This window comes from Patagioenas fasciata, chromosome 14 (assembly GCF_037038585.1).
Source record: "Patagioenas fasciata isolate bPatFas1 chromosome 14, bPatFas1.hap1, whole genome shotgun sequence".
In the NCBI taxonomy this organism is placed as follows: domain Eukaryota; kingdom Metazoa; phylum Chordata; class Aves; order Columbiformes; family Columbidae; genus Patagioenas; species Patagioenas fasciata.
In genome coordinates, this window is record NC_092533.1 from 5,724,394 (window position 1) to 5,750,780 (window position 26,387).

Sequence of the window (26,387 nt, forward strand, 5' to 3'; positions counted from 1 at the left end):
AAGGCTACCACTAGTTTGTGTGGTAAAGACCCAAATGAAGTAAGAAATCTCCCATTCTATGGTTCCAAACATGGAAAAGAAAGGTCTAAATATTAGACATTGGCATAAACAAGCAACCACTCATTCTTTTTTTATGTCGATGTTCATGATCTCTGGCCATCTAAGCTGAAAGCTTGACTGGGTGAAATGCAATTTCCCATACTGACTTCAGTCTTCTCTTCAAAATAATGATAAAAATGGGATTGTTTTCAGAGAACTGAAAGCCAGATTTGTATATGCAACAAGCCATTCCATATTAAATGCACTGAGTGTTTTACTTACCTCAACATTATAAAAGCAATTTGTTTCTGGACAATGCAGAATAATGTAGTTCACTCTTCACCAAGAGCAGCTTTTCTCCACATTGTGTCTGTTGCCCATTCTGAGTTTCCACAGACTGTTAATGCCATGGTCACAATGAAGAGCAGAGTTTCAGTGTGGTGTAAGTTTTCACTGCCACTTCCCTCTCTGACAAACTAAACACTGCCACCTACCGACTCTGTCAAAATTTCATTACTGTTTTTAATATTCCCCCCTCTGAGACACAACGCCCAACATGCACAACTGAGGCTTGCAAGGAAAGAGCATTACAGCCCAGATAAAAGAAACCATAAGTTGATGCCTGATAATCTCAACTATTATCGTTGCTTGTTTTGTTCCACTGTTGCAGCTACTCTGAGATGTCAAATTTCAGTAATTTTAGTCCAAGTCTTGATCTTGCAATGTGACTGTCACGCACGTATTTTTTAATAATGAAAGACCCAACCATACATAACAGAGACAGCTGCATGAATTTAAGGACACCACAGTCCCTTACACGCTTTATAACAGCACCGTATGCTCTAGATTGAATGCTCTGGTCCAAGTAACTTAGAAAAAGTAACATCTGTTCCTGCTTTTCCAATAATTTTTCCATAGCTTTGGCTTGACAAGAAAAAAAAAAGCTTATGATCATTCTTGTATCATCCAGCTCCAAAGACATAACTAAAGCATGATTTTAATTATTCTTTCATATAATTACATTGTCAAACATGAAATACCTATACAGTCACAAAAGTTTGTCACAGTGTATTAACAAGGGTTCTACTTCGCAGCTGCTGCACATATTCTTTTGCTTGGTCAAAACCAGTCTTTGGTGGCTCTGGAGGAGGAGGAGGACCTTCCACCAGCTTCACAAAGTAATGGCACCTGGAGATGTTCATGATGCCAAACATGCCTTTGCCATGGTAACGAATCCGCTTCACGTAGCGGCCTCTGCCCGTCAGTGACTCAGCTGAAGGAGAAAGGCAGGGGGAGAGAGAGGACTCTTCAGTCAAGAATAAAGTTCTACCCATCTGCAACCGAAATACTGTCTTGTCAGGGTATTTTTCATGGCCACATATGAAAAGTTAATTCTATTCGAGATTGTCTCCTGCATCTTTCTTCTATTACATTTAGCAGATTACTGCTACAGAGGAACCCATGAGTTGAATTAACACTCTTCAGGAGCACCAGAAAAGTGAATTTAGAAAGTATGCAAAAATAGATATGTAGTAAAGGACAAATCCAAAAGAGGATACACTGAGAACTTACTAGATTACATAGCTCTTCTGAAGGTGATATTAATTCCACTGTTTTTCAGTAGTTTGTCTCATGAATTCCTGTAAAATCTTACAGACTTCATTTTTCCTCCTTTCTCTTTATTACATTCATCATAGGTATTTTCATTATCTACACATCCAGTCCTGCACTAGTAGATAAACCTTCTTATGGCAGAGGCCTGGAAGGCTGCAAAGAATTCTAATTAGATCTGCTCTACAACCCAGGTTACTTTAAGCTTAGGAGGTCAGCTTAATAACATTTATATCATATTTGGCAAAATAAGCATTTTTTTCTTTGAGCCTAGAAACACAAATAAACATTTCCCTAGGCAAGGAAGTGCTGTATTTATTACTAGAGTATCCTGTAATCATGTGTAATAAAGAAGTTTAATAAGTCTACCATCAATATTAATTTACTTTTATACTGTTTTAAGAGAAGTTTAGATTCCGACCCCGCAAAGCTAGTAGTACCAGCCACGAAGCTTCCAGCACCCATGTTCACTAACAACATTAAAAAGTAATAACATTTTGCTTCTTGTTGTCTAGTCTTTCATAATCATGTTAGGTATCTTTCCCTTCAGGACCTTCTCTTTTCACATTGGGAGCAGAAACTCCACTCTCAGGTGAATGTGTCTGAAGCACATCTGCAGCAGATGCCAGAACAACACCAGTCAGACACCAACCACAACAAAACGATGGCTGAGCACTCGACAACCACACAACTTCAGTTGTGCTGCGAGTCCAAAACACATGCCTAGATTACTAGAAACTATACTTTATTCATAATTTCTGCTGATTCGAAGCAACAAAACCTTATGGATAAAACTTTTCCATAAGGTAGGATGACATTTTTCTGCACTGAACTGAGAAAAAAAAATGTACCTATATGTAAATTTGATTTGAATTCCACGTTGTGATTTCTTACTGCCATTTCCTGAGCTTCTAAGAGAACCTGTAACAAAAGGAAAAGAAATGGAAATACTGAGTAGGAATTTAAGCAATGCTACTTTTTATCTCTAGATAGCATGGAAGAAATTGCAAGTTTAAGTCAGTTATAGAAAAAAAATATTACATAGAGATCAAAATCATTAGAAGACAGACATCTTTTACATAAGCATATTCTTTGCACACAGACTAGAAATGCTTCAGGACAACTTTTTTACATTTTTGAGGAAGGAAAGGGACAGGAAAAGATAGTTCAGCCTTCCATCGATGGACCTTTGTCTAATTAGACATCAGACTAGAAACAAATGTCGAGGTAGGCAAAACAAATTTCGGCCACTGAACATTTTCACCTAATATAGGATACTTTGTCATTATGATGCCAGAAATCAATGCTTTGGCCAAGAAAATGCATCATCTGAGACTCTAAACAACTGAAGTGTACAAAAAGCTTTAATGCCTTCACAGAACTCAGTCCCTTCCATGATGACATCCTTCACCTCTTAGGATTTTAAGAACCAAAGCACATACAGATGTAGCAGCCGCTAGTGACAAGGGTTCTGCATTATTTACCACGACATTAACACCAAGTTTTGTTCAAGAGGGTACTCACATGTAATTTATTGTCATTAAGTGACCTCTGCATATTCACATTACACGGCTGCTACAACAGTATGTCGCTTGAATGCGCTCCTAACTGGCTTAACAGAAACATCTGCAAACTTCTGGTGATAGGTATTGATTTTAAAGTTCTCTTGAAAGTAGGAGTGTTAAAGAATACTACTACATACCTCTTTGATCACCTTTGCTCCCTTTTTATCATTAAATTCCAACTGAGCAAGAGCCTGATCAATGGACATTCCTTTTATCTGCAATCAAAGCGTTAAAGTTAAATCCTGTATTGCCCTCCTCTTGTTCTGAAGACAGTATTTAAATTATTTTGCCATTATAAAGAGCAAATCAAAAGACCTCAGTTGCCTTAAATACCCTTTCTTCAATGTAATATCTTACATACAGAACTTCTGAGCTAAATATTGAATAAACCTCGATAAAACATTGGATTTTTTTTCTTAAAGAGAAAAACAGCCCATTACCGTCCTTTCAAGTTCTCCTTGCCATCTACTACTACACAGAAACCAACAAAAATTCTTCCACAGTGCATCATATGCACATGATCCTGAGTACACATATGAGAGCAAACTAGGATAAAGCAGCTAAGCCAAACTACAAACGACTCTTCACTTGCACAGATGAGGCTCTTCCCGAGGACTCTATTACAGAGATGCTGATTAGATTGTGACTGAACTAGGTTGGTAGGGCAAATAGAGTGATTAAATTTCACGTTATAACAAATACAATACAAAGTACTTTTTACTCACCAGTTTTGCCAGATACCACATCTTATCTTTGCTATATTTTATTTCCCTCCGACAGTGATATATTTCCTAGATGCAAAAAACAGAGGACCAGTAATTTTGCTGTAAAAACAAGAATGGAGCATACATGTCTGCTCCACAATTTATATTCTTACCAGGAACAAAGTAAATATGACTCCCCCTACTATACCATGAACATACCCAATCATTCATGCCCTCGACATTTGAAACTGAAAGCATAACAAAAAGAGTAACTAGCACACATAACATTTTAATACCATCTTATGAGAATTAGTTTATAAACAGAAGTCCCTGAAAAGAATGATCAGAAGATTTTTCATGATCTTCTCCTTTCCTCCTCCCCACCTTTTGAAGCAGTCTAAGACTGACATGCCCATTTGGTCTGATAAACATCATTCTGCTGTCAGGTTCCCGGGATAGCAACTAAGCAGTGTTACCAGAATGAACTTCATTAGCTCTTCAGAAGTGAAGAGGGTTTCAAGTTTGATTGGCATGAAGAGCTGTCTCCAAAGACCCATTTAATTTTACTAATGTACCAGCAGGGACCAAAACTAGCTAGTAAAATTTAACATAAATACAAATTTGAAAGAGACAGCATTCTTTATGAACAGGTAAAAAACTGATTTAATAAGCGAGTTGGTTGGTAACCGTGTTTTCACATACACTGCATTAGTTAGCACAGTACACAGCGTGCATTTCTACATTCTAGGCCACAATACTCACAAAAGCAATAAATGCTCATGGTCCACCAAAGTGTGCATCCAAAAACCCCTGTTCTTTTGAGATGCAAATCCTTTGCTGAGCAGTATGCCTAACAGAGGCCACAAGGCATTGCCACTGAAGAACAATTGCAAAAATGGAATTCAAAAATATCAGCACCTAAGAGTGATGAAATACTGAGGAATTCATCTAAAATTCTCCCAGGCTGTGGTGTAGAGAAAGGAGCACTGAATAATCCCTTCAGTGATCAAAGATACAACACTTACTTTTCATGAGCAACTTAATTTAGGAGCCTCATTCTGTGCACATTAACTGTACTACTTGATTATAGAATGGTCAATAACAGGGAGAAACAGACATAAACCTGCTGTTACCAAAAACTAATCTGTTATGACTACATTTAAAAAACTGATCATGTTCCTTAGGGTGACTTCTCTAAAAGTTGCCTTGAACAGCCAGCAGAAGGCCCTACACTGAGCATACAGGTAACAAAAAGGTTTTAGACTCTTACTTCAGTTTACAGATTAGTAAAACGCGAGTTATTGTGCAACAGACTGAAGAAACAATTCCACCGTACTATAGAAAAAACCCTCCTGCAATCATATGCCACATTCAACTCGCATGTCCCTCCCAACCTAACTTTAGAACCTCTCAGTCCATGTTAAACATTTCAAGCAAGCACTATGACAGAAAACAACCTCTGAATAGCTCGATTAAGGGCAGGCCACAGCGAGAGGCAACATGTTACTAGAAGTCAGAGAATGTAAAACACAAAGAAATTAAGACGTGAAAAGACCATGCACACTATTGTACAGGCACCACTAGTTCCACTACTCAAGGAAAGTTACATTTGCATCTTTGTGCACAGAAACCACACAATCACAATCTTCTCTAGCTATTTACTGTCTGTACAAACAGAATGAGTGTATAATGATACATCCTTGGTCACTTCTACCTCTTCATAGTCCAGAGACTTCTACAGAGCGTGGTTCCTTTGCAGTTCACATCACACCTTAAGTAGGTGATCAGCTACAAGTAACCTGGAACTCCAGTATAATTTGGAATTGAAAACATTCAAAGTGATATTAACTTTTACAACATGCCAAACTGACTAAAATCTTAAATAACAAATGAAAAAACCATCAAACTAGCACCCTGTAGAGTCACCCAGAGACAGTGATAACCTGTTTAGAAATGGCTAAACATAAACAGGTGAGGGAATTCCCAGGTGTATCCTTACAGCTGGTCTGCGAGGTTCTCCAGGCAGCTGCGGAGGGTAAACAATCCTGTTCTTTTTCTCCCACTTCAGAGATTTCTGCAGAGATGTGCTCGTGTGGATGCATGACAGAGGGAAAAGGCTACCGGCTGCTCGCCACCTGCAAGACAAAACCAGATTTGCTGCTGAACACAAGTTCTTTGCTGCTGCCCAGCTTACCTGCAAAATTGTGAACTTACCTGCCTTAATAAACAGAACTGACATATTTGACTACTCACAAAATAAAACTGTTCAAGTCCTCTACAGTTTACATTAAAAGGGTTTTTTAATTTAACAAGAAGCCCCAGGCTTCCTGAGGCAAATCATGAACCATAAGTCACATTTGTGTAGCATGAGGTTCCACACTTTGTGACCAGTTGGGGACACTGAGACACAATCACTTTCTTGTTCTTATGTAGTGTTCATTACACTATCTTTCCCAAGATTAGCCAATACTTATTTAACCTCTATCAACAAAAATTTTAGCAGTAAAAATTTCTACTTTTTCAAGGGATTGAGTACCAAAAGAGCATTAGACGTTTACAACAGTCATCCCTTCTGATATTTGAAAGGGAAGATATTCTAAACTTTCAAAAATGCAATCAGGTCAATATAAGACAGCTGATAGGAAAAAACCTCTAGTTTTCAGTTAGTTCACTCACCTCAGACTCAGAAAAACCAAGCTACATTTTGCCCCCTGCTGACTAGATAAGGTAGTACTGGGGAGCCACTTGGAGCTACAAAAACCAGATACCGTGAGTTTTACTAAGGCCTGAACAGTTTCATGTGAGTAGCCGAACTGTGCAAAACATTTTAAAAGTGGCCGGCAAACAGAACACATTGACTAGTTTCAAGAGGGCATTGCACGCTTTGAAGTTTTCCCACTCTATCAGTAGGCAGTAGCATAACATACAAATTCAAATGTTGTAGAATATTTTTTTCAGTTATTTAGTGAAACCAGTTTATTTGCTTCATATTTAAAAAAAGTACTCCTCAAGACGACAATTTGGCATCACCAGACATATTATTATATTACTCACGAATACAGAAAAATATCTGACAAGCACGTAAATATTATTTAACAACTTAAGCAATAGCAATTTAAGGATTGTCTACTTGATATTAGCGGAACACATCAATACATTAAAGAAACTAGGGAAACTTACATTCCCTCTATCTTGAAGTAAACCAACCTCTTGCACAATCAACTCTACATCTCATAGCTTTAGGAGAAGAAAGACAACACAACTACACTGCAAGCAAAAGAAAACAGTGATAAGCAACAAACAAAAGTACTCCGTATATGGGTAAGGGGAATAGGAAAGAAAAAAGCTGAGCACCTTTCTAAAAAGAATTATGCATAAGCACTAAGTGGGAGACACACACACTAGAAGAACTGAGTAAAACAAAACAAGTAGCAGCAAGCACAGCACAGGCAACACAAGCCAGTTTCTCCCCCCTTCAGTGACACAGGTCTCTGTAGTTCAGCTCCACAGGCTCAGCCAGAGACCAAAGTGCTGCACTTTGAGAACCCACATCAGCCTTTCTTCTGAAGTCTGGGGCAGGGTCAGCAGTGCCCAATGGTCCCCCAGCACAACTCTGTCATCCCTCCAGACTGGGGAAAATCAACAACTACAGAAGAGCGATGAATAGGGAAAACACAGAGCAGAGAAACAGCCACTGTATTACTGCAAACTGCACCATAAAGCCTGAGGAAATCTTGATGCCTGACAGAAAGGGCTCAGGGGACAGAGACACCCCCATTGTACCCCGGTCTTGAAGTAAATAAACAGAAGCACAGAGCGACCTGTTCCCCACAGCTCCGGGATAGAAAAGGAATCACAAACTGGCTGGGGTTGGAAGGCTCCTCTGGAGATCACCTGCTAAAGCAGGTTCACCAGAGTAGATCGCACAGGATCATGTCCCGGCGGGTCTGAATGTCTCCAGAGAGGAGACTCCACAACCCCTCCGGACAGCCTGTTCCAGGGCTCTGGCACCCTCAAAGCAAAGTTTCTTCTCATATTCAGATAAAACCTCCTATGCTTAAGCTAACAAGAAGGCGGAGTCATGCGGCACACGGAGCCTCCAGACCGGAGTCCCCTGCCCGGGACATCCGTGGAAGGGCCTTTGTCCGGGACCGCGGCAGAGCCAGACTCACCTCTCCGGACGCGCCCAGCCGAGAAGACCGGACACCCAGGCGCTACCTGCAAGGCGGCATCACAGTGAGCAAGGAAAAAGACAGGCAAAACCCTCCAGAGCAGCGCTCCGCTCCGCTCCGTCCCCTCACACTCACCGCCGCCGACCGCCCACCGCGCCGCCATCTTTCCCGCCTCGCTTCACGGCAGGCGCAGCGAGGCGCGTTGTTTGCGGCAGTTTGCGACGGCGTGAGCGGCGCTTGGCAGGAGCGCCCGGAGCGGCCCGGTGGGGCGGGAAGCGCGGCCCGGGGCCATGGCGGGGGTGCGAGTGCTGCCCGCCTCGCCCAACTGGTACAGCAGCCGCTGCAGCGACGCCAGCAGCGATGGCCGCCTCTTCGGCTTCGCGGCGAGGCACCGCGTCTGCCTGCTGGATGTCAGCGCCGCCGCACCCACGTTTTACGGTACCGCCACAACCCGCCGCCGGCGGCCCCTCGCTGAACCCCCGAGTTTTGTAGGAGCCCCGCGGGGCCGCCTCTCTGCGTGGGGGGCGGCGGGAGCCCCGGGCGGGAAGAGTTCGGGGAGGTGCCGCTAACGGGGGTCTGTATCTCGCTGTGGGTGCAGGGGAGCTCATCGGGCACACGGAGCGGATCTCGGGGTTCGCGTTCTGCCGCTGCCCCGGGCAGAGCAGCCTCTGCGCCAGCAGCTCCGACGACGGGAGCGTCAGGATCTGGGATGCGGAGGCGCTGGAGCCGGTGGACGAGTACGCGCTGCACCAGGTACGGGGCCAGCGGGGCGGGAAGGGGTTTAGGCCTTGGGCATAGAGCAGGGTGATGGCACTTTGTCCAAAGGTGAGTTCCAAACCCGGTGAAATGGAAGCCGTTGAACACCTCTGGCTGTTTGCTGCAGCGTTGTTAGGTGATGGGACAGGAGGTGGCAACGTGTGTTGCAGCCCAAAAGGTCACTTGTGTCCTGGGCTGCATCACAAGGAGCGTGGGCAGCAGGTCAGGGAGGTGACTCTGCCCTTCTGCTCCGCTCTGGTGAGACCCCCCCCTGCAGTTGCTGGTCCAGCTCTGGGGTCCTCACTGCAGGGTAGACATGGACCTGCTCGAGAGGGGCCAGAGGAGGTTGCCAAGATGACCAGGGGCAGGACCAGCTTTGCTATGAGGACAGGCTGAGAGTGTTGGGGTGTTCAGCCTGGAGCAGAGAAGGCTCCGGGGAGACCTTATTGCACCTTTCAGTACTTAAAAGGAGCCCATAAGAAAGGTAGGGACAGACATTTTTGGCAGGGCCTGTTACGATAGGACAAGGGGGTGATAGTTTTAGATTAAAAGAGGGGAGATTCAGGCCAGACATGAGGAAGACATTTTTCACAAGGAAGGTGGTGAGACACTGGCCCATGTTGCCCAGAGAGGTGATGGATGCCCCATCTCTGGAGACATCCCAAGCCGGGCTGGATGGGGCTCTGAGCAACCTGATGTCCCTGCTCATGGCAGGGGTGGGACTGGGTGAGCTTAGAAGGTCCCTTCCAACCCAAACTGTTCTATGATCATCTGAGTGAGCTGTTGGTTACCATCAAAGCCTCAGTAAGCGAGGATGCTCATAGTGTGTACTCATGGCCACTTAACCAAGTTCACTTAAAATCTTTTCAGCAAGTTCTTGTTCCAAACGGGACAGACCAAGAACAGACGTTTGAACAGTTACTGTCACGTGGGGCAGCATATCAGGAAATATGTCCATTGTGCCAAAGCCCAAAAGAACTGAAACACTTTAGAACTAACTCACGTGATGCTGAGGGGTACTTATAGATTATTTTCTGCCTATTATTGTGCTAGATGATGGTAATACAGCTTTAAATGTATTCCATTTTTTTTCTTCAGAATGCAATCTCAGCATTGCACTGGTCACCCCTCGTGAAAGATCTGATTGTGTCCGGTGATGAAAAAGGTGTCGTTGTTTGTTACTGGCACAACAGAAGTGACAGCCAGCAGTTCTTCCCAGAGCCTCGGACGATTTTTTGTCTCACTTGTTCACCTCACCATGAAAACCTGGTGGCAATTGGGTAAATATTCATTAAGTTTTGGTTTCCAGTCTTCTTCTGCAAGAACCTTGTTGTGAATTTTTGCTACACAATTATAGGGTTATTTTTTTTTCTTCTGTTTTTGTTTGTTTTTTCTTCTGGTATACAATTCAGAAACATTGGGATTTGGTAGACCTGCAAGACATAGAAATCCATTTCAATGTAAGGGTCCAGGTTCGGTGTGAATCTTTGAAGTTTCCTAAAACTGTTATTTTTTTAATGAGACTTGACTGGTGTTTGTCGCATTATGAGTGACTTCATCTGAAGAGAATTTATTAGTTTGACTTGTCCTTTGTCATCCACTGCAATTCCAGTCCTTCAGATACCCAAGACTGTATTGAGCAGAGCAGGAACATGAAAGTCCTTTACACTTAATGGGTCTCTTAAAGGAGAAGGGAAGGAATGAAAGTGATTTGTGGTAAAGGGAAAAATTTTCCTTGTATAAAAGCCACTGTAGTTTTTCAGGTCTTTGAAAGCTGTATTACTAATGAATTAGTGTCATTCTTGAAGCCAAATGTACCAGTTGCACGTCTTGAAAAGGCTGCTGCAGGTACACCAGTGTTATACTGGAGGTCTAATGAACCATTAGTCTGCTGCTCCTCTTGCTGCTTATGATTTGGCTTCTCAGTCTGTAATATGGAGATAGTGATCCTGGTAAAGAGCTCAGAAATCAAGTCAGATATTATTATCTAAGAATCTCTTCATTAATTGAAGTCTCTGATTTTAGCTACAAGGATGGGATGGTGGTTATAATTGATATCAGCAGGAAAAGAGAAGTACTTCATCGGCTAAGAGGCCATGACGATGAAATACATTGCCTGGCGTGGTGCCCTGTGCCTGGCGAAGAAAGGTTATCTGCCTGGCAGGATGAGCTCCAAGGTGTGTAGAGGTGATTAAACATTTGTGAAGTCATTTTTAGTTAATGTAAATGTGCTTCTAGAGAACTGCATTCCTTACAGAATGTCAGTCAGTAGCTACACAAAGGCAATTGATAAGTTCAATAAAATATGTTCCGAAGCAATTTGATATATTTTCAGTTAATTTTTGTAAGGCTTTGAATTTGAAAGCATAATAACATGACTTCAATGGTGTTCAGTAGTTCCTTCAGAGGAAGGCAGAGTTCCAAACGGGGAGCTGACACAGTACACAGCCACGAAGAAAGGTTGTTATCTGGCTTCAGGAAGCAAAGATCAGACCATACGAATATGGAGCTGTACTAGAGGCAGAAGTAAGTACGATGAATAATGTGAGATAAACAATAACAGTATGGTGGAAGAGTTCTCCAACCACAGCCCTCATTTGCTAACTTGATAGTTTAAAGCATGAGAAGCGTACATAAAGCTTCAGATTTGCAGGACTTCATTCACTCTCAGAGAATTTTGATGTACTCTGTCTGGATGATCCCTCTCCTTTCTGTAGGTGTAATGACTTTGAAGTTGCCACCCACAAAAAGAAGAGGTGGAGCCATCGATCCCGCTGTTAAAGAGCGTATCTGGCTGACTGTTCACTGGCCTTCTGGTCGTTCCACAGAAATTGTATCCAGCTCTTTTGGGTAAGCAGGGCACACAGCAGCCATGTACCACTTGTAACTGCAGTGATACTTCAGGAAGAACTGGGTAGGAAACCTTGACACCCCCTTCCTTCCTGGGATGACTGGAGAGAAAACAGGCCAAGAGTTAATGTGGGAGTTTGGTAGTAGAAAACTACTATTTGTCCTACAATTTCTCAGATAATCTGAGTATTGTATATTGGTACTAACTGCAGGTTTGCTCATCTAATGGAAGAAAAAATGACGTGTCAGTTTTCAGTGTGATTAACTATGGGTATTGTCAGTAGGGTGGTGGTTGTGCGTGTGTGTCTAGCAGTATGTATACACGTAATACAGCTTATATATAGCCTACATTATTTTTTTGAAGTGAAAAATGAAATACACACTATGAATTTTGCAGAGGAGAACTGCTTCTCTGGGATTTGACCCAACCTGGAAAACGCAAGTGGACACTTCTGGGATCTTCAGAAGGACAAAATCACTCCCGCATTGTGTTTAACCTGAGTTCGGTGAAGTGTCAAGACAAGGAGCTCCTTTTTTCCATTTCAATGGACAGAGATGTAAGAACCATTTATAAAATTAACATGAAAATAGCAGTACCTATACAGCTTGACTGAGTGAGGGTACCCCTTTCAGGGCTACAATTTGCTCTTAAAGTGGGTCTATTGTAGCATTTTATAATATAATTGTGTAAATTTTTTTCTGAGCAGAGGTTGTGTATATTTTTTTGCTAGTTTATAAGGTCAAGCTCTTGCCATGGAGTGAATGCTAACAATAGTCTGGACTTGAATGGTAAACATTTAGTAAAGGGAGTTTACCCTCTCATTTTCCGGTATGTTTTATTTTAAAAAGGCCTATTTTTCTTTCTTATAGTAATTCACTTGTACAAACTAAAGCATCCTTAAAAACAAAAATTTGCCTCTTAAAGGCAGCAGAGTGCCTCCTACTTTGAAGTCAGAAGAGGACCATAGTATTAAAATATATTAACTTTGTCCATTCCATTAGTCTTCCAACTATTGCAGGGTGCAGGTCACATACTATGTCAATTTGATGCTTTGATTTTTTGTCTCACTCATGCTTTGCTTTTTCCTTGTCATACCAGTCACTACATTTAATTGTTCCTTGTTCCTTAAATATTCTTCAGGTGAAGTGCTGGGACCTGTCAACTCTTGACTGCAGCTGGACCATGCCCTCGCTTGGAGGATTTGTCTATAGTCTTGCCTTCTCCCCTGTGGACACAGGCTGTCTTGCCGTCGGGGTTGGGGACAGCATGATCCGGGTGTGGAATACTTTGTCAATGAACAATATCTACGATGTTAAAACCTTCTGGCAAAGCATCAAGTCCAAGGTTACAGCCGTAAGTGTGCTTTTGTTTCCTTTTTTTCTCTTGTCTCTTTTCCTCTTTTCACTCCATTTTTCTCTTTGAAAAACATACATCTTTCACTCTGAAGGCTTTTCCCAACTAAAAATCTATAAAGCCAAATTGTTCCTTTTGTACTTGATTGTTTCTATATACAATGCATTTTAGAGTCCAGCAATAAATTTTTAGACTTTTTTATAGTCCTATGTGCTTGTATTACATGTAGTGAAAATCAGCCGAAGTCCAGCTGGCTGTTACATTGTTTTCCTGCTTTTATTCTCCTTTGTGATCCTTCCTTGCTTCATCCATGGTTTCCCTTGCTCTGCTCAGAAATTTGACAGGCACAAAAACCAACATGGATGTCTTCAGTGGCCCAGTGGTTGGCCAGAGACTACTGTCTGCTAAAATCACTGCCAGCATTAAAACATGATCGTTATTCTTGTTCACACCCAAAGTTTTCTCACCATCCTACAATGTTCTCCAATCCCATTTTGTAATGTAGATGTAAAGTAGTAGTTGAATGATTTTAGTCCATTTCATCTCATCCTAGGATAGCGGGTAGGAGTAGAGCCTCTGATACTCATAGAGGGATTAAATCAAGTGGCTGTAGTTGGAAGGGTGGGTGTAAGGGATGGTGTTTGCTCATCAGTTTCAATGTTTTCCTTGTGTTTGTTATTTAGCAATAAAGTGTCCCTGGTTTGTGTCATTATGGGTCTCTTTTTATTTTGCTTGCAGTTATCCTGGCATCCAACTAAGGAAGGCTGCTTGGCTTTTGGAACAGATGATGGAAAAGTTGGCATATTTGACACCATCTCCAGCAGGTAAGAAAGCTTTCAAATTCATTCGTGTCAGGTCCTGCAGCTTGGCCTTTGGTGAAATCTGACTGCCCCTGCTTCTTTATCTTCCTGCCCAGTGCTAAGAATAAGCCACCTCAGATCTCCAGTACTTACCACAAGAAGACCGTGTACACATTAGCTTGGGGACCTCCAACTCCTCCTCTGACTTCTGGTGAGTCTTCTAACACCTTGTGGCAAAGTAGATCATCCACGCAGAGCACACAGATGCCACAAAGCAGGTGTGCCCTCCTTTCTTACGAAAAGGAGCCCCATTTGCTTGGTAGCAATCCTTTCTAGCAGCTAAGAATGCGTTCTCCATGAGAGATTGAAGTAAACAGAACAGCTCCATTAACTCTTCTTACACAACTTGATTTTTGTTTTATAAGTACCAGACTTTAAAGGGAATGTTAAGGCTTGCAGTGATTGTACAATGCAGAGATCCTTTCAGGGGATTGCACTGTGAGAATGTCTTGCTGCCAGATCACAGGCAATCCAAGCCTTTGAAAATAATGTTTTGATATACAGTGGGAGTGATCACTTCTGGTAAGACTGATGAGGAACATAGTATATTTAGCTTTTTATCTTTGTTGGATAGGAGGAGAAGGTGAACAGCCCTCTGTAACGTTATATAGTTGTGCTGGGGAAGGTATTGTTTTTCAACACAACCCCTGGAAGCTTAATGGAGAGGCAAATGACATCAATAAAGTCATCCAAGACACTAATTCAATAAAAGTGAGTATGATTTGTTTTGTTTTTTTTAATGGATTTGTGGTAACCATGTCATAGTTTCTATGTCCTTGTAGTTGCAGGTTTCTGATTTTGCCTTCTTGATGAATGTGTATCAAATACAGAATTCGACACCTGCAGTCTCCACAGATGAACTTCAGAGACACTTATTGACTCAAACTATTTAAACAGTTTATGTGTTTGCCTCTGAAAAGGGTCTTTTCTTCCCCCAGTGTCAACATGGCACATCTGTTCCTGGCATCAGTTACTCTTCTGTGTAATTTACTTAACCAATCAACTGGTTAAGTAAACTGAAGTTAGTCAAACTATATTGCTTTATATCAGCTGGGTTTTGGCTTCTTCCTTGAGTAGAAAACTCACGGGAGATTAAGAGACTAATGTCACAGGCAATGAAACAATCAATTTTAGGCATCTAAACTGTAAGTAGCTTCCATCTGAATTAGAAATAACAGAAACAGTTACGAGTAAAGTTTGATTTCTTTTGAAAGGTGATAGAATTTGCTTACAATGTCTTGGTCTTTCCAAGGAACATAAGCAGGTCAAGCATCAAAGTCCTGTTGGAATCCAGACAAACTTCCTTTGAGACTTCACCGAACCGATAAAAATAATCACTGGTTCTTGGATCAATTCGGTCTTTCTAACTGCTCAACCTTACGTCACTGCTACAATACACAATGGACCCTTTTGTGACTTTCATATTGCAGACTAACTCTGTCCACTTGCCATTCTTGCTCTGTTGAATGTATGCAAGAGAGATTTAAGGGTTGTTGGCAATACTTGTGCCTTCTTTCTACAGCACAAACTGCCGGCACGTACAGAGATCAGCTGGAAACCAGATGGCAAACTCTTGGCTCTTGGCAATGAAGACGGGTATGTTTCACTCGTAGGTTAAGGCTGTGCATGTGCTGATCCTGACCGGAGTCACTGTACTGAATCAAAAGTACTTTCTGTTGCCCTGGTTTGTCTCGGTTCTTTCACTGCCAACGTATTTGAACTGTGAGAATACAGCATTCCTTGCTGTTGCTTGATTTAGCTGCTCTGGGCATGGAGGATCCACATCACCATGTTAAATTATTTTTCAAGGATCCATTCATGGTTGAAATGCGCTTTTACGGTTATACTAAAAAAGGGTTTGAGTTGAATCCAGAAAAAAACCCCTCAGTTACTCTGCTTCATCTTCAGTCATTCTGCTTATGCAGGATAACAACAAAATTCCCATTTTCACTGACTACTGGAATTCTTAAACCATTGTTCTTACATTTCAGCTCTATTGAAACATTTCAGGCGCCAAACTTGAAGTTGCTCTGCACTATCCAGCAGCATCATAAACTGATTAACGCTATTCGTTGGCATCATGAACACGGCAGCCAGCCAGAGCTGGGTTACTTGATAGCTTCAGGCTCCATCAATGCCACCATTTATGTCCATAATCTGAAGAGCGTCGTAGGTAACGGTTTGCAGATTATATTCCAAGTCTTGGCATCTTGTTCTGGTTTATTTCTGCTTTGTCTTGCTTGCCATACTTGATCCTTTTCTCTTTCAGAGGGCACTTCAGAAAGTCCTTTGACTATAACGGAGCCTTTTCGGACCCTGGCTGGGCACACAGCTAAAATCACGAGTCTTTCTTGGAGCCCGCATCATGAGGGCAGACTCGTATCCGCTTGCTATGATGGAACTGCACAGGTATTGTTCCACAGCCGCTCAGAAGTGTATTTATTTTAGTTCCAAGTCATCCATTCTGCAGTGTTTTAGAACCAAGCTGATAAAACAACAAAGCTGCGTTTGTGAGATAAACTACTGAAGTACTGTAGATTTACCCTTGGTAACCATATCCTGCTTCTGGATACCCGATATGCAGAGGTATTCATATGTTTTTTACAACTTGCAAATTGAGATGTAAGTCCAGTTGTTATCAGTTGCATATTAGCACTTTTGGATCCTTCAAAAAGAAAGATGTTATGCAAACAGAGGGAGCCTTGAATTTTCTCCACTTGCCTGTTGGTATTTGAAGTACCTGTGCAAATGCCCTAAAAGAGACACTCCTGCAAGTGCAAATGACTGAAGAGAAGATGCAGAGTATTAGGGGAAGATGAGACTTTCTGAGTAATTGGATTTCTTTCTTGTTGATAAGGTATGGGATGTTATGAAGGAAGAGCCACTCTGCAACTACCGAGGGCACCAGGGCCGGCTACTGAGTGTCCAGTGGTCACCAGTGGACCCAGATTCTGTCTATACAGGGGCAGATGATTTTTCTGTTCACAAATGGTACATCTCAAAGCAGGAGCATACACGGCCTCCTCAGGGTAAGTGGATTCTAACAGAAGAACCTTGTTGGAGCTGGGAAATAGAGGGTGGCCACATTGCCGTGGTATATTTTTATGGTTTTATGCTGAATTCAAGTCTGCCTGCTACCTCTTCAGGAATAAACTCTGTCTAGTTTTAAATTGAGTTGTATTTGGAAGCTAAATGTTGATCTTGAGAGACAGCCAACCAATACACTAAAAATCTCTACAGATAATATCAGGATAACCTTTCCAACCTTTTACAGGCAAAAAAAGCATAGAATTAGAGAAAAAAAGAAGTATGCAACCAAAAGTCAAAACCAAGAAGAAGAAAAAACCTATAGGAAAGAGTCCAGCCAAACAGGATCTAAGTGATGCCACGAATGGAGATGAGAGCATGAAGGAAATGTTGCTAGAGGAAAACGGAGTGTCGGACCGTGAAGGGGAAAAACCAGCTCAGGAGGCAGAGATGCCTGATAAAGTCTCCACAACTGGTAATAATCAAATCCTCTTAGTTCAATGGTTCCCTGACTGTTTAGCCTTCAGAGTATCACCAAGTTTAATGTTTTCATGCAGATTTTCTCATAATCTGGTTTTATTGAAATAGTCCACTTGAAGGAAATACCGTTCTGGAATGCCTTTCATAATTTTCTAGATTAGTTTGGGACTAATTGTCTTTAAATAAGAAGATTCTGGCCTGATGAACAAAGGTACTGTCACTGGCTTGAAATAATGTCATTTTTGATCAGCGTTGCTTTCTGCTGATAAATCTTAAAATACTTATGGAGCTTTGTTAGTGTTTGTTGACATCTTATTTAGCTTTCTTAGAGTTCTGTAGTGTTTTCTTAGTATCTCCTTTCCCTAAAAAGCTACTAAATTCTATTGCAAAGCAAAGTTTGGTTTCTTTGTATTTTGAAATTAATCTAATAGAATGTGAACATGTCAAATATTCTGCTCTGGGCTTTTCCGTGTATTGCTTTTCCTTTTTTTATCACTTAACTCCACAGTATCCAAGGATACATCTTCATCTGCATATGATCACTCTTCATTCAGCTTGCCAAAGCCTTTTGTGACCCAGAAAGCCACTCCAGTGATAAAGGATCCGCTTAAAGAAAAACCAAGTTAGTACATTTCAGAGACTTTTAAGAGTCCTGCATCAAGGCAGAGTTTGTCATCCTAGACTTTTGTTTGGCTGCAGCTTCCCTTCCTAACGTGATACCAAATAAGTGCTGTAGAAAGAACAGTGTGCTTTTAAAATCTGTGAAATGTTTCAAGTTGCTTCTCTTTCTATTTGCCATGCTTGTCAGGTCAATTGAGTAGCTGTTTAATGTGGGCTTTGATATTACCTCTTAGTTGCTAGTTTCATTCCAGGCAAGATGGGCAGAAAAATATGCAAAGTGATCAGTATTCAAACATCAGACTTGTCATAACAGATATAAATGTGGCCCTGGAGCATCTGGTGAGGAGGGGGTGGAATATGTTGGAGAGCTCTGCTGTAGGAGACTCTTGTAACTGTGCAGCAGTGGCTAAAATGTGCCTGATTTTTCAGCTTCTTATGCGTCTCTGAAGAAGAGAAAGCCTCGTTCCATTCTACCCTTCAGCACATTCATGGATCACAGATCAAAAGATGAATTGCATGAAGACTGTTTGAGGCTGGCTGCATGTCTGAAAACCAAAGGTTAGTCTAAAACTAAAATACTTAGAGGGTGCTATTCAGAAGCATGCGTCCAAGGACTTGACTTTGAACATGAGGCGTTATTTTTTTAAACCCTTTCCTCTCAAAGTGTGTGAATAGTTCTGGTCTCTCATCTAATTTCTCTTGCAGTGTTTCCACACACTGCAGCCATTCCAGGCAGGTTTTGAGTATAATGTGGAGAGGAGGAAATAAGCCATGAGAGAGATGTTCATATTCTCACAGGATTGTTCCTTAAAGTGCGCACAGAAACGTGCTGTGTTTGATTTGGAATAAATGTTCTGCACAAGCACAGTCCTTCTATTCAAACTTAGATGTAAACTCTTAACTGTTGATCTGCAAATGCGAGAACTTGTTAAATTTGCTACACAAGAAAGAAATTAGAAGACACAAGTATTTGCCAACAGTTGAGTGTAATGAAGTGGTACAGTGACTTGGCAGGTCCCCGTTCCCAGTGTTGTACCAAATCTTAAATATTCATTCTCTTTATCTGGTTTAGATAATAATGAAGATGTGTCCCCTGACCTGGAGGATCGCATCCACTTGGGGCTGTTCACAGACAGGGCTTCTCTGCACAAGATGATTGATGTGGAAGGTAAATGAAGTAATGAATCCACTGTGACAACATGTCCATTGGAACTGTTACATTCAAGGAGAAAACAAATGGGGAAAAACGCTTCAATTTTCTTTACCATGGTCTGTGTGAAAAGAGACATTTTTCCCGAATAGTTTCAGATCTCTCAGAAGCAAACCTGCAATATCTTAAGCATGAATAATCTTACTTTAGCCAAGTTGTTTTACTATGGCAAATAATGCTCTTGCACTAATGCTGATAGGAAGTGTGTTTGCTTCCAACAGGAAAACATCACTTGGAGAACGGGCATCCAGAGCTCTTTCAGCAGCTCATGCTGTGGAAGGGAGATATGAAGGGTGTTCTCCAGGCAGCTGCTGAGAGGGGAGAGCTGACAGACCAGCTAGTGGCAATCTCACCCATGGGTATGTTCATTCTTGTAACACATCAGCAGATGGAAACTGCCAGGGATAACTGGTTGTTCTGGGTTGGAAAGTTGTGATTGTTCCACACTGGAAGGAAACTGCTTCTTTAACTGCCCAGTAACAAAAATTAAACACAAAATATATCCACATGCACCCTTAGGTTGGGATAGCAGGAAACACAGCAGTTTCCTTTGGGATTTTTCTTGAAGGAGCAGGTCCATCCTTCCAAGCAAAGTTGGTTGTTTGTAGCAGTCTTGCCAGGTTGCTGTTGGTTCAAATATGCCTTTAGGTTATTTTACTGGTAGTGAAGTCCTACAGTCACGTTCAAGCCTCAGCACTGCCCCGTTTCATTGCCTCAGTGATTTATATCAGGATGGTTAAAAACCAATAAACTAATCTGGGGCAGAAGAGAGGTACATGTTGAAAGAACCAGTGATGATCATCCCACAGGAATTCTCCCAGTTTTAAAACCTTGCCTCCAATTGTATTGTCTTCTCTTTTGCAGTTGGGTATCAGGCGTGGGTTTCGACAGTGGAAGCCTTTGCGAAGCAGCTGTGTTTTCAGGAGCAATATGTGAAGGCTGCCACCCACCTCCTGTCCATCCACAAAGTGTATGAGGCTGTGGAGCTCCTGAAAGTGAATAATTTTTACAGGTTACTGTATATTTTTGTTGAGGATTTGCTCTTGTTTTCTAGTGGGGTAGATTTGACATTTTGGTTCCGTTTTTGTATGCAGTCAATTAACTTTTCTACCTGGTTTCTCTTATGTGCATTAGGGAAGCAATTGTAATTGCTAAGGCCAGGTTGCGTCCAGAAGATCCAATTCTGAAGGATCTCTACACTACTTGGGCAGCTCTGTTAGAGAAAGACGGTCATTACTCCATGGCTGCCAAATGGTGAGTGTCACTGGGAAGAAGACAGAACTGATTCCAGGCCTGAACCGAAGAGGGTTCTTGGGTTTTTTAGCAGCTAAAATCTGTTAACTGGTCTGGTCATTATTTGTCTGAGGTGCTTTCTGAGCCTGATCTCACTGCACTCCCTCTAATGTAGGTGGGAAAAGAAGCTCCAGAGGGTGGTTCAGAGCAGAAGGTCCACTCTCTGTACTGCAGAGGAGCCATCTCTTTCCATAGACATTACTGGAGGTCTTTGAAAACTAGCCTAGCAAGACTAAGGTTAGGATTTATACAAAAAAGACTGTGTGATGTTTCCAGCCTTTCCACTGGCAATGTGCAGGGGAACAGTTCATCTGGATTTTCCTGAGGCCTTAGCTAATACCCTCATCATTGGGGTATCCTCCTCCAACTAGAGTGTTTCAAATTTTGACTACCAACATTACTAATAACGCTTGAAATATTTTGGCTGGAGTAGTGAACTTTGCTTGATGCTGATTTTAGTTCTGGCATTTTGGGGTGTGTTCACACTTGTGAGAGGATTTAGATGAAGCCCAGAGAAATGCATTATAGATAAACTACTGCATATAACCTCGGTCTCTTGAATCTATGCATTTTTTATTGAAGCATGGTGTGCACACCACCAGAGACTTCAGTCCAGATCATTAGGCTCTGTGACTTCCCCTTTGTAGCTTTGCATCAGATCAGGTGCCATCTGTCTGCAAGTGATTTAGAGCTCTGACAACGTGGGGAAGATGCAGGATTATCTTCATCTCTATGTTTGTGCTATTGTGTTGTCATACAATTTTAAAGCAGTATCTTAATACCAATCAAGTTGTTTTGCTTTTATCTCTTTTTAGTTATTTGGGGGCTTCCTCACCCTATGATGCAGTCAAGGTGTTGGCAAAAAAGGGGGATGTCACATCCCTTAGAACTGCTGCTGAGCTTGCGCTGATATCTGGAGAGGAGGAGTTGTCGGCAAATTTGTCTTTCAGATGTGCCCAAAACCTGCTGTTATCCAGGAACTGGGTGGGAGCTCAGGAAGTCCTTCAGCAACATAAAACTTTATTTGTGAGTCTAGTTGGTTTCTTTATGCTTTCTTTAGCATTGTCTCTCTCCAGATTAACTTGGCACCACTTCCCATATGTTAATAGTCCACAGGTGGTCCTTTGAGCTGCTTTTGCCTCAAAATACCTTCCTAGAAGTTTATTGCAGTGACCCTGTGGAAAAGCATGTGTGTTTCCAGAGGCAAAAGGCCCATGGCGGGGAGGCACATGGGCTTGCTCTTAGTTATCTGGGAGGTAGTTGAGAAAAGGGGGATTTTTTTAAAGTATGTAATGCTGATCATAAGAATGAAGTGAGGGAAAGAGTTTGCTGTTTACGTTAAAGGAACAGTTGAGCTAACTGTACGTCCATCTCCTGGAGGCTTAATTCAGAAATTCATTTTCACGTGGAGTGAGCAGCAGAAGGCTGCCTTAGCTTGCTGTGCAGTTTCATTCTGACCTTAGAGTCTCTAAATCCATCAGCACTGCTCTTTGGTAGCTGCAGTTGTGAACAGTCTGTCACCAGCAAGCTGCTACCAGCCATTATGTTCTTAAATTTGTCCACTGGCTGTGGTCAGTAAGGGATTGTTTTTCTTTTAGCATCAGTTCAGTGGTCTCCTTTTGTTTCCCTCTTTTTAAAGGGACAAAGACTTGTCTTCTGTCTTAACGAACTGCTTTGCAAGTGCCTTAGTGAAAGAAATCCCTGTGACCAAAAGAGCCCCGTGCCTCCCTGTTACCACAGCTGGAAGCTGAACAGAGAGGTCTCGTTTTTTGACATGGTGATAGAAGTGTGGCAGAATGCACTGGGCATGGACACCACCCAACAAGCCACAGGTGCACAGGAGCAGCTGCGCAGTATTGAGCATCCTCCTTCGACCAGCAATGCCCACCCAAAGCAGGTAAATGGACTTAGATCTGTACACACACTAAGGCTTACTATGGCATATGCAGTAAAACACAGCTGCTTTGTGGTGTTGTGCCAGCTATTCCCATGGAAATGACATCTGCACCCTGCTGCAGGTTATAGTCTGGGAGAAGTAGATGATAGGCAGCTGGGACAGCTTGTGTAACCACGAAGTTTGTTTCTGCACAGGGTAAGAACAGACAGAGTGTCAATGATGAGCACTGAGATGTGCTGAGTGGGAGCAATGGGCATAGCTGAGTAGTGCCCGCAGTGATTCAGGGTTTTATGTCAGACTGTTAGGAGAGGGGCAGTGCTGCTGCTTGTTTAAATATCCTGGAGTTCAGAAGGTCTGCTCACAGGCTGGTGCTTAGGCAGTGGGTCACTGACCTTGGTGTGCTCCCACTTCTCATCTGTTCATCAGGACACATGCAAGCACAGCTGCTGATTTCACCATTACAAGTAATGTAAAAGTGCTCTATCTCCTGCGTGAAGGAGACTATGCAAGGTGCATTTGTCCTTAAAATTGCTTTTGGTTAAGTCATGTGCTTCTGGTCTTTTCCACAATGGTCATAAGCTGTGAGTAATTCATACTTCGCAGTAAAATTAATAATTACTCATGCTCTGTGGTGCTTCCTGCAGGTGCTTTACCATATTTCTCATGACCTGACCCTTGCAGCCCTGAGCTCTCACACTGCTACCTGGGATGAGGCAGTGAAAAGTATTCTTGGAGCTGTGACCCGCAGTTACGATGCTGGTAATTTCACTCTGATGCAAGATATTTGCAGCATCATCCTTCCCAAAGGTGAGTCTCTTCTTGTGTAGCTTCTGGCACCAGCAGATAGGAGGATCTTCCTTGTAAGTACAGCTGTGTGTCGATTAATACTACAAGGCATAATAATGTTTGGAAGGAGCAAGACATACCCACATATATGGAAACCTGTGGAATCTGGCTAGTGCAGTGGCCCTTGGGCAATGAGAATTCCTGACTGTGGAAGGAAGCTCTGCAGTGTCAACTGGTGTCATGATTTGGGAAACTGAGTAAATTCTGTTCTGCAAGAGATGAGAACATCAGAAAGCTGTGTTCATCTCATAGTGACAAATCACTCCAAATGCCCTTCCCTTCATTCTCTGCAGAGTAGGCAGTGCATTTAGTTTGCAGCTCTTGATCATGTGAATATCCTGATGCGCAGCTTGGGACCAAGGAAGTTTGCTGTAGATGATGAGAACACGCAGTCTCACGCTAGCTAGAACAGATGCCAAAGATGTCTGGTGTCTGCCTTTGCTTTTCTGCTTCCTGCACCATTCTGCCAGCATCTGAGTAAATCCCTGGTTGGGTTTCCAGGATAGCCATTCATTTACCAGATCTGGTCTTGTTCTTTGGAAATTTGTATAAATGATCCTTTTATTTATTTTTAGGCTGTGATAACCTGAGACACAAACTGGACAGCACAAATTCTCAGAGCATGGACGCTTGCAGAAGTTTAGAGGGCTTTGTCGCTTACGGACTGCTCTACGATCTGTGGTGGAACCCACCCAAAGACTCCTCCATCCTGCAAAACCCTGTTCTGGATCCTGTGCCGTGTCCCAGTGAGCAGACAGCTCTTGAGAGAAGTTACATTTCAAATCACTGTTCCCCTGAAGAAACTCCTGATCAAACTGCAACTGAGATGGATGAAAACCGCTGTGCTACAACTGAAATTTGTAGGTGTGAGACAGAAAGTGACTCGACAACTAGGTCACTCTATTTGGAAGACAGTCAGTCCAAACTGAATGGCTGCAAAGTGCTTCTTTCAGAAGAGATTGCTGCTTTACAGAACACCCAGAGAGATATAGCTGAGGTCCAGCAGATTTTAGCAGATATGATCCACCAGCATCAGCAGCAGAGGAATAATCTCCAGGAAAGCACAAATGGAAGCACTCAGGAAAGCAACATGCAGCAGAGTTCAGAGACCGAATCAGACAAACTGTGCCCTGACAGCAGCCAGCTGACTTGGTAAGCTTCAGAACATCAATGAATGGATTTTCAAGTGTTGCTTTTTTAAGGATTTTTGTGGCAAATTTCTTGTTTAGCTCACATTGCCTCTAATCACAAGCTTGTCACCCAGGACCACTTCAACACACAGCTTAAAAGTCTTGCTTTTCCCTGGAGCTGAACTACCACCTGACAAGCGTACAACAGCTCGATAACTTTCTGATACACAGGGTGTGTTGATACAGTGATTAAATAGGGCAGCGTAATGAAAAGGACAGGCAGATCTAGGAGTTCTGTCTCTTTGTTGAACAATTATTTGGGACTTTGGCAAACACTTGCCCAGCCCTCCCCTGTGCTCCCTCTACAGGGGGGAGGCTGTCTGCTTATTTAAGCAAAACAATTACTCATGACACCTGCTCTTTTCTTGACAGCAAAGATGAAGTAAAGGAACCAGTTACACTCCCTGAGCTAACGAAGCAGCTTCTACAAGCAAAGCAGAAACTAGCAGAATTTCCAGACAATTTAAAGGTAAGTTTTCAGAAGAGGCATTGTGGTTCTGGAAAAAGACAGCCTTTTTGTAAGGGCAGCAGCATTATAGGACCCCTTCAATGTAGAAAGTAAGGAACAGTGACTTTTGTGATCCTGTGACAGTTTTGAGAGAGAATTAACACATAACATCAGGCTACTATTTTTGTTTCAAACATAATTTTCTCTGTGCGGTGGAAAGTGTAGGTAAACCTGCATGGAGAACTCAATAGAATATTCTGTATGAATCTCTCCCATGGACTCTAAGCGTAACCTCTTGTTATTTACCAATTATTTATGCAAAAACAGTTTTGATAAACAGCGAAATAAGGAATTTAAGGTGTAAAATGGCCTTTATAGATCAGGAACTGTCGAAACTACAGATCATGAGCTCAAAAACAATGTTTCCTAAGCTGTCTCACCCCCTGTGCTCCCTGGCCTATAACTGAAGGTAATCATGGTGGTTCTGCAAGAGGGAACAAACATAGTTAAACATGAGGTATTACACTGGAAGAACAGGAAAAAATACATCTGATTGATGACTATCTGTTCCAAAGATACTTGTCTGTAGACCTGGCAGCCTGAGCATCGTTCTAGCTGAACAATTCCAATTGAAAGAGTAGATGTCACATCACGTACCTTTTTTTGCAGGTCTTCCCGTTCCCCGACGTGCTGGAGTGCTGCCTTGTCCTCCTCCACGCTGGATCCCGCTGCCCTCCTCAGCTACACCAACAGGCATCAGATCTCCTTAGGAAACACGGGAACGCTGGGATTTATGAAAAGGCTGCCAGGAGGTTCTTGAAATTTTGAGACCAAACTGTCTCCCTTGAGCTGCCTACAGCTGCTTAACACTGAGGCTGTTTTTTCTTCAAGTGAAGGCTGATTTCCACGGCTGTGGTCATTGAAGACTCTTTTGGATAAAACTATCAAAAAAATCAGGTTTCTATACAGACTCCCTTGTGGGCATCGACTACTACTGAAGGAGATTGTGTTAGAAAATTGTAAAGTGGTAGGTTTGGGCCTTGAACTGTATACAGGATTCTTGTATTATTTCTTTTTTAATTTGTTGGAAGTTATGTTAGCGAAAGCTCTTGGAATTTACAAGAGACAGTTTTGAGCAGCCCTGTCAGTCTTTCAGCAGAGGAGGAAGAGTAGCTGCCCCCAGGAAAAGCAATGGTTCTTTAAGCAAACTGACCCTTACACCAGTATTGTTCTTAAGAGCATCGTGAGTTTATTTTCCCTCCTTTAAATAAACTCTTCTACCACCAGGAATTGGCATTTAATTTGATGGCTAAAAATTAGTATCGATCAAGGGTAAATGCATTAAAAATAAACCCTGTTTTTTGTTAAAGGTACTACATAAATCAAACTTCGTAGATAAAACAAGTGCATGCTATGACTTTGCTTTCTGGGGTAAGGCCACCTGCACAACATAAAAGGGAGGGC

At 42.3% G+C, this 26,387-nt stretch overlaps 2 protein-coding genes across 4 annotated transcripts; one reads left to right on the top strand and one right to left on the bottom strand.

The window, feature by feature from the left end:
• Positions 1-756: 756 nt before the first annotated feature.
• Positions 757-8,311, bottom strand: MRPL22 (mitochondrial ribosomal protein L22). 2 transcript variants are annotated; one of them, XM_065849458.2, is made up of 7 exons: positions 8,227-8,311; positions 8,092-8,137; positions 5,919-6,054; positions 3,941-4,006; positions 3,353-3,430; positions 2,502-2,571; positions 757-1,312 (listed from the first exon to the last, which is right to left on the bottom strand). In XM_065849458.2, exons 1-7 carry the CDS (start codon positions 8,252-8,254, stop codon positions 1,101-1,103), a joined length of 636 nt encoding a protein of 211 aa, XP_065705530.1. In that variant the 5' UTR covers positions 8,255-8,311; the 3' UTR covers positions 757-1,100. The 2 variants fall into 2 exon arrangements, with proteins under 2 accessions (XP_065705530.1, XP_071670798.1); XM_071814697.1 differs by lacking the exons at positions 8,092-8,137; positions 8,227-8,311 and adding an exon at positions 7,100-7,196.
• GEMIN5 (gem nuclear organelle associated protein 5) lies at positions 8,308-26,213 on the top strand. 2 transcript variants are annotated; one of them, XM_065848797.2, is made up of 28 exons: positions 8,308-8,529; positions 8,690-8,844; positions 9,946-10,127; positions 10,873-11,024; positions 11,242-11,373; positions 11,565-11,697; positions 12,095-12,254; positions 12,839-13,051; positions 13,790-13,875; positions 13,968-14,062; positions 14,486-14,622; positions 15,434-15,507; positions 15,903-16,084; positions 16,181-16,320; positions 16,769-16,940; positions 17,186-17,413; positions 17,927-18,040; positions 18,469-18,597; positions 19,112-19,207; positions 19,471-19,608; positions 20,114-20,261; positions 20,384-20,503; positions 21,358-21,568; positions 22,182-22,439; positions 23,084-23,246; positions 23,861-24,437; positions 24,848-24,944; positions 25,593-26,213. In XM_065848797.2, the coding sequence occupies exons 1-28, from the start codon at positions 8,382-8,384 to the stop codon at positions 25,749-25,751; spliced, it is 4,599 nt and encodes a 1,532-aa protein (XP_065704869.1). In that variant the 5' UTR covers positions 8,308-8,381; the 3' UTR covers positions 25,752-26,213. The 2 variants fall into 2 exon arrangements, with proteins under 2 accessions (XP_065704869.1, XP_065704870.1); XM_065848798.2 differs by having other exon boundaries at positions 11,245-11,373.
• Positions 26,214-26,387: the final 174 nt, after the last annotated feature.